We start from the raw sequence: 12,091 nt of genomic DNA, 5'->3' as shown, positions 1-12,091 counted from the left end.
TCGGTTAAATAATTCAAAATACGAAAGCGAGTTGTGATTGGTTCGCTCAACTTCCCAGCGTAGACACCTGACTGGATCAAAAGACAGTCAAGGGAGGTAATAAATTTATCGGGCAGAGCCGTAGATGCGTCCAGGGTATAGTGGAGACCTATCGGAACGTATACCCTGGAGATATCGAGGATGCAGCTGCACAATCAGGCACTACAGCCCTGACTCACCTCCAGTGGGGGACACGCCTCCTGTGACCCTGTCAGCTCCGCTCCACTCACGCAGATCTTCTGACCAATGGAGATCTTCTTGGTGGCCACCAGTTGTGCCAGTCCCACGTCCAGCTGAGCCTTTATACAGTACCATCCATCAGTCAGCTCTACCACATACTGAAAACATGTGTATATTGAAAAACAATAGAAAACCCTAGCAGAAATGCATTTAGCAGTTCCATGACATGGTTGACCACGCAAGTTAATAATTCTGACATATAGACCAACACATACCACACACATCTGTCCCTCCCCCTTGCTGTCTGCTACTCAATGGGAGTCTCTGATCTGTGACACACAACCCCTACACACCTGTTCTCTCACCGGTCCCATCTCCTCACTGTTTACTACTCACTGAGAGTCTCTGATCTGTAACACACAACCCTTACATCCCTGTTCCCTCACCTGTCCTGCCCCCTCAGTGTCTGGTCCTGACTGGTGCTTCTTGATCTCTGACACACACAACACCAGTCTCTTGCAGGCAGCATCGTCTCGCTCAACTATTTTTTTCAGGGCTGACCTGCGTAGGAAAGTCAGACAGTAGGCATATCAACAAGTAGGCACTGGTTCTGGTGCATCAGAAATGTAAATAATTATAGAGATAGGAGAATGAGAGATCTACAGTACAGTCCTGTCATGTGCATGAAATCTCTTGGTTATGAGAAAAAAGACAGATGTCACAGCTCCATTTACTGAAAACAAAAATTAGGTGTTACCCATCCTCCTTCCTACATCCTGCCCCTACATATTGAGCCAGACTACATCTCTTTCCCACCAACCAATCCACCCACTCACTCTCCACACATGCCAAGTCAAAGAATCAACTCTTCCTCAAATCCACCCCATCCCACAACTAATGCAACTATTCACATTCACCTCACCACTAACCTCAATCAAGAAGTCACCCTCACTCACATCCACTCACTTCGAACGAAGAATCTGCTGTCCCTCACATCTACCTTACCCATTTACCTCGAACCAAGAAGTTGCCCTACATCTCATCCATCCCACCCATACCTCTCAAACCAAGTACCGACTCTCCCTCACATACATCACACAGATTCAAACCAAGGACCTACCCTCCCTTAGATCCAGAATACCCACACCCCTCAACCCAAGGATCTGATGAGTCATACACTCTATCCTCACCTGTGACGACCCGTGAAGGTCCCGGGGTAGAATAGGCCTTCAGCAACCCATGCTTGCCATAAAAGGCGACTCAGCTTGTCGTAAGAGGCGACTAACGGGATCGGGTGGTCAGGCTCACTGACTTGGTTGACACATGTCATCGGTTCCCAATTGCGCAGATCGATGCTCATGTTGTTGATCACTGGATTGTCTGGTCCAGACTCGATTATTTACAGACCGCCGCCATATAGCTGTAATATTGCTGAGTGTGGCGTAAAACTAAACTCACTCACTCACTCCTCACCTGTGACAACAATCTGCTGAGTCTTATACTCTATCCTCACCTGTGACAACGATCTACTGAGTCATATACTCTATCCTCACCTGTGACAATGATCTGGTGAGCCACATAATCTATCCTTACCTGTGACAACGATCTGCTGAGTCTTACACTCAATCCTCACCTGTGACAGCGATCTATCTCACGGTCATACCGGTATTTCAGCTGCAGCATCACATTGTTGGGGGTGAGGCACCTGAGGATCAGAGAAAACTTTACAGGGTGGCACAGCAAGGTAGAATTGTGTGTGACATCAAAACAGAAAAGAGGCATTTGGATACCTTGGAATTTCATCAGAAACAGGCTTTAGTGTGTGAGTGTATGTTGTTTTGTACTGTAGTCAGGACAACTGCAGCAGCCTCAACATAATGAACTTGTAGACAGGCTCATCACTATTATTATTGTCATCTGTGATTCAACAAGAACTGAAGCAAATAGAACCTTGAACCATATTCTGTCTACTGGCAAACAAGGATAAGTTGAGCACGACCTGACAGTTAACCTGTACTAGCATGTATGTGCGTCCCCCCACTGGCGCTTACAATTGTGAGCAATGAGGTCCCTGGTTGTCCACAATCAAGCGTAGTGTGATGGGTTAAGCGTGAAGGTCTTATAAGCAAGGCATGCAGAATCAATTTCATCTTCATGCACTGCATATGCACTAGCCTACATCAGCTCTCCCTTTCACAAACCAAATGGGTCCAACATGTTTGCTAGTAATTTTTATTTTCACAAGTTACTTTTTAATGGAATGTTTCTATTATTCGCCTTCCATGATTATGTTCCCATTATGACATCTCAAAATCTGCGAGTAGCAGCTGAACATACTTGAAATTGGAGCTGTGTTAACTTGCATTCCAGAAAACCTGAGACAAATATGTTGCATGCATCTTAACGTCTCAAAAGCAGCCACCTACAACACAGACTCAGACCAACTCACCTTCCAGAAAACTGAGCTGGATATGACGTCTCGTAAGCAGCCAGTTTCCACACAATCCACCGGTAGTGATTATACACCCAGATATCCGACACCAAAGCCGGGTCAACACTCTTCAGGCTGATAAATGATCTGAAATTTAAATCAAACCTGTACAATGCTACTGTCTTTCATGAATATGACAATAATTTCAAGATGCCATCTGGGGTGAGGTGGGAAGGAGAAATGAAGTCTACTGTCATGATGAAGACAGGTTCATTTACACTGCAACATGCATGGGTATATGTATGTATGTGCATATGTAGCTGGTTGCACCAGTGTAGACCTATGTCAGTCCCATAATGTCAGCTCTCTTGAGATATATTGATGGACATTACTACCCTGGATAAGCCTAGCTGCCCTAAGGCGCTAGACGGTAATAGTCATATGACGTATCCTACAGGGTACCCATTTTCTGCTGGGGGAAGAGTCAATGAGACCACATTTGTATAAAGTATCAATGGTCCAGTATATAATGATTATTATTCCCTACATCAATCTGCCAACAAACCTTCAGATCTTTTTAAATGGAAAAATAACGGTCAAATTGCCCTCATATTACTCTTTGGTCAGTAGGAAATTCAGGTGGTTGGGATGTGCAAAACAAAGTTCTGGTGGTGAATGGTTCCAGGTGTATATCATCAAAGAATTTACCCAATAGATGACACACTGAGGGAAGGTATACCGCTCTTGATAATTACTATGAGAAAACTGACCTGTAGAATTCCTCCTTGCCTGCAAAACCTGAGTTGTCAGGAATCAAGTGTGCTCCGTCTCCCACCAGGACACTCCCCTTCATGTTGGGGTAGTAGAGGAGCAAGTTAAAGCGGAAGTCCTCAGAACTGATGCTGCTGATGTCTAAAATCTCCTGTCTCACTCCAATCGAACACAGCTGGAAACAGATTTACATTTTAGACACTTAGTACAGGTATTGTCAAGACAAGAAGACAAAGTCATCAATATCACATGCAATGGCAAAATACTCGTCATGAACATGTTTGCTAGTTATGATTATGTAAAATGTTTGGGTGAGTATAATTACATAGCAAAGTGGCAGGAGAGTCTTGGAAGGTTTTTAAGTTCTGCCCTGGAAAAGAGCACTAACACCAAATTCAGTCGAAGCCAAATTTGTTGCCATGGAAACACAAAAATTCTTTTACTCAGAATTCCAAAACTATCAAAAGGCTCCAGTTCTACAGCAGACCCATCTACGTGCCAAGATGGGTGAAGAAAAAGTGAATGGTATTTCAGTCCTGCTTTGGAAAATAACACTACCTCGCTTTGAAGTTGAAGTCAAACTTGTTGTCATGGAAACACAAAAAAAACCCCATTTAATTCAGAAATCGAAAACTACTAAAAGGCACCACCAGATCTATCAATGTGCCAAGTTTGGTTAAGAAACATTGAATGGTTTTTCAAGTCCTGCTCTGGAAAAGACAAATGTGCATGAATACATAGACGGACATTTTAATACCAAAACGTGTTGCTGGAGATAAGAAAAGTGTCAGACATTATATTGTGAACCATGCTCTGTCAAAACTTCATCAGTTTGAAACATGGTAAGTCCTTATTGGAAAAACTAAGAAACAACTAAAATGTAAAGTTATGATTTGTGAAAGAACAAGTAGTATAGGGAATGATAGTCCGAAAACACTTTTCAAAAACCCCTCTAAAAAGCCTCATTTACTAAATGAGGTTTTGGTGGGACCATTAGCTCTTGCTATTATTGCCCCTACTACAAAGCTACGCCATCACGTTTACCGTGACTTGGCAGGCGGTAACACTGTGCCGTACGGTACGATCAATAATTCTTCTCTTACAAATCCCCTACCCGGCCCATCCCTCAAGTAGTATAAGTTAGGTTCGTCGGCTTTCATATCCACTTTATCTATGTTGTAAGTTTTGACTGACCATATAGGATCGGTGGCTCGCTTACGGCTATCGCCCTCGTGTTCCCCCGGCTGGTATAGATACCTCACTAGGGTCCTATCCGGTATCTGTTTCTCCTTCCCACGCAATGGAGCGGCCGACTCTGCAACTATTGATTTTAGTTTGATAGCGTCTGCCGGTTTCTTACCGGTGAGACGGGTGACTTCATGGTTGATTGCCGACACCACCTTGGGTAACCTCGTGACCCATTCAGTCGATCGTTTTCCAGGGGTGGTCATCTCCCTAGCATACTGATAGCCGAACAAGCGCTCAGCCAAAGTCCTATTAAATCTCTCAACTATGGCTTGGCTGCGATGGGCTCCGGCCGTGCCACGCCTGACCTTTGTATCGTGTTTGGCTAGCAGTTGTGACACGGCGCCCATGAACTCCCGTCCGGGGTCAACTTGCAGCTCTGTTGGCCACGTCAGCGGGCTGCGTTTGTATATACGTTCAAATCCTCTGGCTACCTGGGCCGAATCTTTCGTGGTCAAGGGTTCGGCTTCCTTGTAACGACTGGCTACGTCCACTACGGTTAAGGCATACTTGTACCTCTTATCGTGGGGTAGGAACAGTAGGTCTGCCTGGTGAATGCTATTAGGTATGTTAATACCGAACCTCCTTCTAGGTACGTAGCGTGGTGCAGGCAAATAGATCTGCCACAGGGCTTGTTTTTCAAGCCACGCTTTGGCTTCCTCCGGGGGTACTCGCGCTAGTTTAGCTAGCTTATCTACTGCGCTAGCTCCTTTCCAGTACCCACGCGGGCTGTAGTAAATAGACTCAAATTTTTTCATGTCCATACGCGTATGTGTTTATCCCATCAATAGCTATCCAACGTTTCGTGTCCATAGGCGATAGGGACGTCTTGTTTATAGTCAGTCCGTATATCTTGTGCCCATCACTTCTAAGTGTGTTCATTTTATGCCTAAAGGTACGGGTCTTGAACAGGGCTTCCTTGAATCTGGCGTGTTTGATGTGTTGTTTCACCACATACTTCTTAACCCCCTTAGCCTTCCGGATCTCGCTATTGTCGGCTTTCAGTATGGAGTACATCTTAGGTCTCAAACCTATGTACTCGGCTATGGGCGTGCCAGCACACTCGTCCTTCATCTTACCTAGGACCTTTTTATTTACCGTACTGTGCATGGCATGGGTCTTAGGGTAGTCGCTGGTGTCGTATAAATCGATGTGTTTTTTCATGTCCTCGTACACGTCCTCGGTTCGAATCTCCATCAGCAGGGAATCCGTGTCAGTGTACAGCACTTCGCACCTGTCGCCGTACTGTTTCTTGAGCTCGTTGTAGTAAAAGTCGTACATCAGGTGTTTGGATAAATCGAGGATGCTCATCCCCACGTAAACAGGTCGGTTGAATTTTATGTGGCTTTTCTTCATGTGTAGGGCAGCCAGGTCGTCTGTGAATATCTTGCTACGGTTGAATGCCGGACTGGCTATCAATTTCCTGAGCTTGTCTTCCTCACTAGATCTAACCAGCTTCACGGTCACGCGTTTCCTCAGGTTCTCCATAGTCTTACCAAACACCGAGTTGTTCATGAGCTTGTAGAGATTTTTCTCGAAATCACTGGTGGCTTTTTTTCGTAGGTCTGTGTTCATTCTGATGTAGGGCTCCATCCATGGGCTCTGGTCAAACATGAGCACCCTGTGTATTTTGGCCAACCTCATACCCAACGACAGGTACAGCTGTAGGTTGCGATAGTGAACGATGTACTTGGTCTTATTCATTAAGTTAGGCACGAGTTTTTCAACGTCTGTCACACGACCACCTGACAAGTTATGTTGGTACTCAGACATCCAGTCTGGGTTAACCCTCATACGTTCGGGTGCAAGGGGATAGCTGTTGTGCGATGTGTGTAATTCCTTGGGATACTCTAAGTCAACTTCGAGGATATAACCTTTGTTCGAATCTGGTGCAATGCTAATAACATCAACGTGGGGTACCCATTCGAATCCCCCTGTAGGTAGATACTGACTCATGGCCCAGCCGTACAGGTTATTTGCGTCGAGGTAGAGAATGTGATTGGTTGGTTTGTTAGGATCGTAACCTTTCACGTATTGATTATTTGCTTTAGCGTATCGTTTGGATGCCATGGAAATCCCACCTCGCAAGCCTTTCTCAATGAATAGGTGCATGTCGTAATCTGTGAGCAATTCTAAATTAACTCCGGTCTTTTTAAGCAAGGCGTCCCACGACAGACCTGGGCTGGTGTAATACCATGCGGGGTCGAGTTTATACTGCTTGAAACATGTCCGCCGAAACGTCTCGAACACGTCGGCTAACAGCAGTACATCTGTCCTCAAGTACAGGTCGTGATAATCGCCCAGGTTCTTACAACCCAGTTTATTCCATACGTTAATCGCGTGCGAGTAATCGTCTCGTGAGACGGACGCCTCATTCAGCTTGCTATAAAAGCAGTCGATAGGAGGTAGTCTGGTCTCGGTGAACTTGACCCAACTATCCATGTACTCATATGGGTACACACCCTTCCTCATAAGCAGGGGTCTAGTCTCGGCGTCTGTGTATCGATCGGTGATAGGGAAGGTATTGTTGGCCTTGACCAGACTGTCGAGTGACGACAGGAGGAACTGAAACGAGTCAATGAACCTAAGTCCGTTTAAGCTGAAGGAGATGTATCTCTCCATGTTGTTGGGGATGCACGTTATATTACCATCGATTTTCGCGATGGCCTGCATGATCAAGTGTGAGTCGTACCCTCTCAAGTTGTGAAAGACAACGGGGATGTTTATTGTCTTAGGGTTGATTTTAAGCTTGAGGTTGCACGCGTTGTGAGCGGCGCCTCTATACTTACCAGTTATGTGACAGTGATCTCTCACCGAATCACCGTTAAGCGGTGAGTCACACACGTGACAGTTAGTGCTACTAGCGTGAGCTAGCCTGTCGGCTCGGGTCATAGGCATGGGAGCGATTCTATACAATGTATTCCTAATAATTTTTTCTTCCTCCTGCAAGCACTTTAGAAACCTTTCAGCCGCGTCAGGACCCCTATACACTACAGGAGCTTTCGTTTCCCCGTCACAACGGACGACGATGTATCCAAAACCGCAGGCTATATGCTCTTGTGTCTTGTGGGTGAAACTCTCACCACTAGGGGGTGTTGGGGATGATTCCCCTACCACCAAGGCTTCGAAGTCGGCGTATATGATATAAGGCACAGACATTTGGTTCTTGTGGTTGTCGAATTTTAGGATATTTTCACCTTCCTTAGGCATGTCGACTCGTATGGCCGTCTGCCCCACACCTTGGCAATCCTCCCGGTGGGATTCTAATAAATCGACCCGACTGAAACCGTGTAGGCATCGTACACAAAAGTGTTTTTCCCCAACGTGTTTCGACTGGTCGTGCAACAACCGGCTGAGATTTTTTATCCACGTGTAGTGATACGTTTCACCTCGCTTGATCATGAATAAATTAATAACTTGGCGATCCTTCACCGGGCTGACCCTGTGTACTATTGTTGTGTTACCTTCGTGTCCAAAGACATTTATAGCCAGATTATTCTGTTTTTCTACTTTAGTGATCTGGGATATTGGGGTGGGTTCATCTATACCATCCCAGTTGAGCCCATCGTCCTGTGGATAATTAGAAGGCCTGTTCGGATTAGTGGCAGCTGGAAATAAGGCTGACCTGATAGCTAACCTCAGGCAATCGTTTCCTCTATTCTTAACGTTTACTATGGCTTGTTTGTTCTTATAGTAGGGAGGCAAGGCTAGGTATGACCCACCTCTGAACGGCACGTAGTTAGCTATATCTAGATAGACGTTATCGATTTTATCTACAGCCCACCCGGACCCCATGTGCGTGTAGCGTTCTAGGTATTCTCGTATCTGCTGAAAACTATTATCGATTGATGCGTCAATGGTCTCTGTATGTGTGACGACCTCTTGTTTGCCTCGGAAGTAAGGTTGAACATACTCAGTGACCCCTGTGGTGCCCTCCTTATCGAGCGACATTTTCACCGTGATCTGAAACTTGATACTTCCTAGGTTATTTAGTTCCTGGTTGACCTTATCAGCTATCAGAGGCTTGATATCTGTAATGTCTATGTTTCTATCGACGAGCATGCGCCAACCTCTCAAATAGTTGCCTACAGCGCGCTCAGTGCGAACGAACTGCAGGTCAACAGCTCTATTCTGTTGTAATAATTCTACGAGCTGTGGTTTCCTCATACGGGAATACCCGCCTAAACCCAAATCGTGTGCCTCGGTTTTCAGTTGTTTTACAGTGGGAGGTTTTGCTACGGGGGCATGTGATAACAATGCGGTTAACCCGGCTCTCCCCAGGTGTGAATAACCCGTGTGTCCAAGCTGTTTCGCTTGAGCTTTTAATTGTTTTACCGTAGGAGGGGCTTCTAAACCTAGTAATCTCAACAATGCTGGCTTCCGCATTCTAGAATACCCGATAACACCTCTCTGTTTTGCGACCCTCTTGAGCTCGCGCACAGTAGACATCGTGTTTACACCTAAGAGAACTAATGTCTAATTGGTTCACAGTAAGGGGAGGTAACTCTTAAGTGGCTATCTTGAGCAGTCGCCTACGTTCTTTTATGTAGCCTTTTTTATTCTCGTATATGAGTTGATGTCTGACTACGTTCGCTCCGTGAGCTTTACATAGACAGTAGTGCCCTTTAACCCCGATACCACACACAGAACACGTGTAGTTAGGACTTCCCATATGGAAACAACAGAACCCCTGATTCCTGCATTTCCTACCACAGGCCTCGGTCTTCCCCATAAGTATGTATTCGCATCGGTATGGAGCGGGTCTCATGTTTACTTATATAGGTATTTTAGTTTAATTGCTTAGCAACCAACGCAGTAGCTGCTATACCCAACACTATGAAGCCCAGTTCACGATTCATTTGTCCCTTGGATGGTGTGTAGTACTGAGCGAGTGTGGGTTTATTGAGCGGTTCCAATTGTTTACCAGTTAGTAGATAGTATTCTTTCATTGCTTCATCAACATCGTTGAATGTTTGAACGGCATGGTTTTCACGCGTGAGTTGTTCGTTAATAAAATCGATCCTCTGGAGGCGTTTTTTAGGGTACTCGGCCTGTGCTCTTTGTAATTTCTCAGTAGCGAGATCGTGTCGCTTCCTTTCTTCCTGTATTTCAGCCGCGTGATCATCTCGTAGTTTCGAGAAGAGGAAATTACTCCCGGAAAATGCCAGGGCATTCACTAACGCCCCACCGACCATCATAGCTATCGTGGCCATCCCTATATTTATTTCATTATATTATCAGGTATTATTCCTTGTTTTACTAGGATGTCTTTTGTGGCCATCGCCATACCAAGGTTCATTATGAGCATACCCATATCCTGCAGGTTGAAATCTAGCTTGATAGTTGGTTGTTTAAGCACCATTTTAGTCAACCGAGCGTACCCTACGGCTAGACTAGCGACCACTGTGGCGTGGTATGCGTCGTTGACGAACGTTTTCCCCTCAGACATTATGTATATGATATAAAATATTAAAATTATAACATGATATGCGGGTCGACGGTGGGGGTGGGGGGCTCACTGTTGGGTGGTGGCTCACTGTGGGAGGGTACCCCCACGTATAACCACGAGATAGCCAAGGCAGCAGTTACACCTACAGCCAACAACAGTCGGGTTGGGTTGGTCACTTTATGTTGGTTACACCACCGTTTTTTACCGGCAGCTACTCTCTTAGGATTCTTCTGTCTGGTTACTGTTGAAGTGGTCTCCACCGTCACTGGTTCCGTCACCTCGGGATTCACTGTTTGGGGTGTGGGGGGTACCACCACTGGGGTCTCCTCCACTGGGGTTTCCTGTGCAGCATCCATCTATACTATTATTATTATTCTTTCTCTCAAATTGACAATGTTTTGCCGTGATAATCGCCGCCGTCACTGGAGCCAACAACATACCATATTTGTGGTACAACCCGCAGCTGATAGAGCTCACGGCGTGTTCGATAAAAGGGTCTTTCTCGAGGTCCTCCCACAGGTAAAGTCGGCGCTCTGGTGGAATGGGAAGGAAATGTGACACAATACCGGTGTATATCTGGGTCATAGCCGATCCTATTGTCTTTGTCATTTCTGCTCCGAGCCGGGACTCGTATCTAGCGTACAGCTTATCGATTTCTTCGGCTGACATTTTGTGAATTTTATCCGGGGTGTAGTCTCCAAAGTAATGTTTGGCTTTGCCGCCAACAGCCAACGCCACCAGTTTCTCTCGCTTGTCATCAGTGGGGCCTGCGGGCGACAATTGTTCGAGCAATTCCTCACACTCCATCTTATAATATAACAAGTAAGATTTAGTTTTAACTATATAATACCCGATACAAACAAAACACAGAGAAATGAAGGTTAAGTTGCACACGACAAATACTTCAAATATCATAGCTATGCTTAGCATTTGCTTAGCTTTGCTTAGCTTTGCTTAGCTTTTGCTTAGCTTTAGCTTAGCTTTAGCAAACTATATATGCTACTGGTTGGTCGGTTTTTAGAACGAGCTTAGCGTGTTTAGTTTCAGCGAGCTGTTTCTTCACCCGTTCCCGTTCTAATTTACTCATCACATCGTTCTCTCTCAAACACTCCTCAAACGAATCCCTGTCCTTGCAGTGAAATAAGGCCACCCATCGCGTCTGCTCCCTGAGGTCTTTCAACACCGAGTTGAACTTCTGCGTTAGCACCCAGACGCTGTGATTTGCATGCCGGCCGGAGAAGGCCAGGTACGATAGCATGTCTCTCTTTTTTGTTATCTCGCGATTAGCGCTGCAGTCGTCCAGTATAAACAGCGTCGGTTCCCCTTTAAATTTCTCGTGAAGAGCTTTCAACCAGTCCTGCAGGCGTGTTCCAGGGTCGATTTTGTGTACGTCCGGGTCCGTCATCACCCAAGGTCGCGCGTACGTTTTATTCATGCTCAGAGTAGGGCACATGATAACGATGTTATCGAACACATCCTTGTAGTAACCCTCCAACATATCCAACACGAAAACGGTCTTACCACAGCCAGTCTGCCCGCATATGATAGCGCAGTGTGGGTCAGTGGGTAACCCCAGGGGGTCTCCCCCACTAGTAGATGGCTTGCACGAATCTCCCATTGTCTATATTAAGTTGCGCGTCCATAATAACGTACAGATATAATTTCAACTTACCAGCGGTTTGAGCCTTCTTAGTAATCTGGATGGTTATCCCTTCGCTGCCGTTATCTATACGGCGCCCGCTACCGTGCAGTTTATCATCATCCGTGGATCGCATGTCCAACCATAGGGCGTACTTAGTGGTCAGGTATTCACCGATCTGCACGGAGCCGAGGTCCAGGTCCTTTGTTATGTAATCCCCCACTGGTAGCTTTTTTATCTCATCCCACTGCTGGTGTGGTCTCATACCATGACTGAACAGCTGGTTGGGCACGCCCTCGATGGTCACTTCCACCTTTTCAATCTCGGGGTTGAAAAA

General features: G+C 45.8%; 1 protein-coding gene across 1 annotated transcript in view; it reads right to left on the bottom strand.

Annotated features, from left to right (window-relative positions):
• Positions 1-12,091, bottom strand: part of LOC137273149 (breast cancer type 2 susceptibility protein-like) — an 80,679-nt gene that overhangs the window by 19,154 nt on the left and 49,434 nt on the right. Inside the window, exons 12-16 of the mRNA XM_067805622.1 lie at positions 3,421-3,596; positions 2,669-2,797; positions 1,853-1,924; positions 666-780; positions 219-377 (exon numbers count right to left, since the gene is read on the bottom strand). Coding sequence (XP_067661723.1) covers positions 219-377; positions 666-780; positions 1,853-1,924; positions 2,669-2,797; positions 3,421-3,596 — 651 coding nt within the window. The remainder of the gene's footprint in view (positions 1-218; positions 378-665; positions 781-1,852; positions 1,925-2,668; positions 2,798-3,420; positions 3,597-12,091) is intronic.

Source organism: Haliotis asinina, chromosome 2, assembly GCF_037392515.1.
Source record: "Haliotis asinina isolate JCU_RB_2024 chromosome 2, JCU_Hal_asi_v2, whole genome shotgun sequence".
In the NCBI taxonomy this organism is placed as follows: Eukaryota; Metazoa; Mollusca; class Gastropoda; order Lepetellida; family Haliotidae; genus Haliotis; species Haliotis asinina.
The sequence above is the reverse complement of the archived record's forward strand: the minus strand, read 5'-3'. Positions and strand labels throughout refer to the sequence as shown.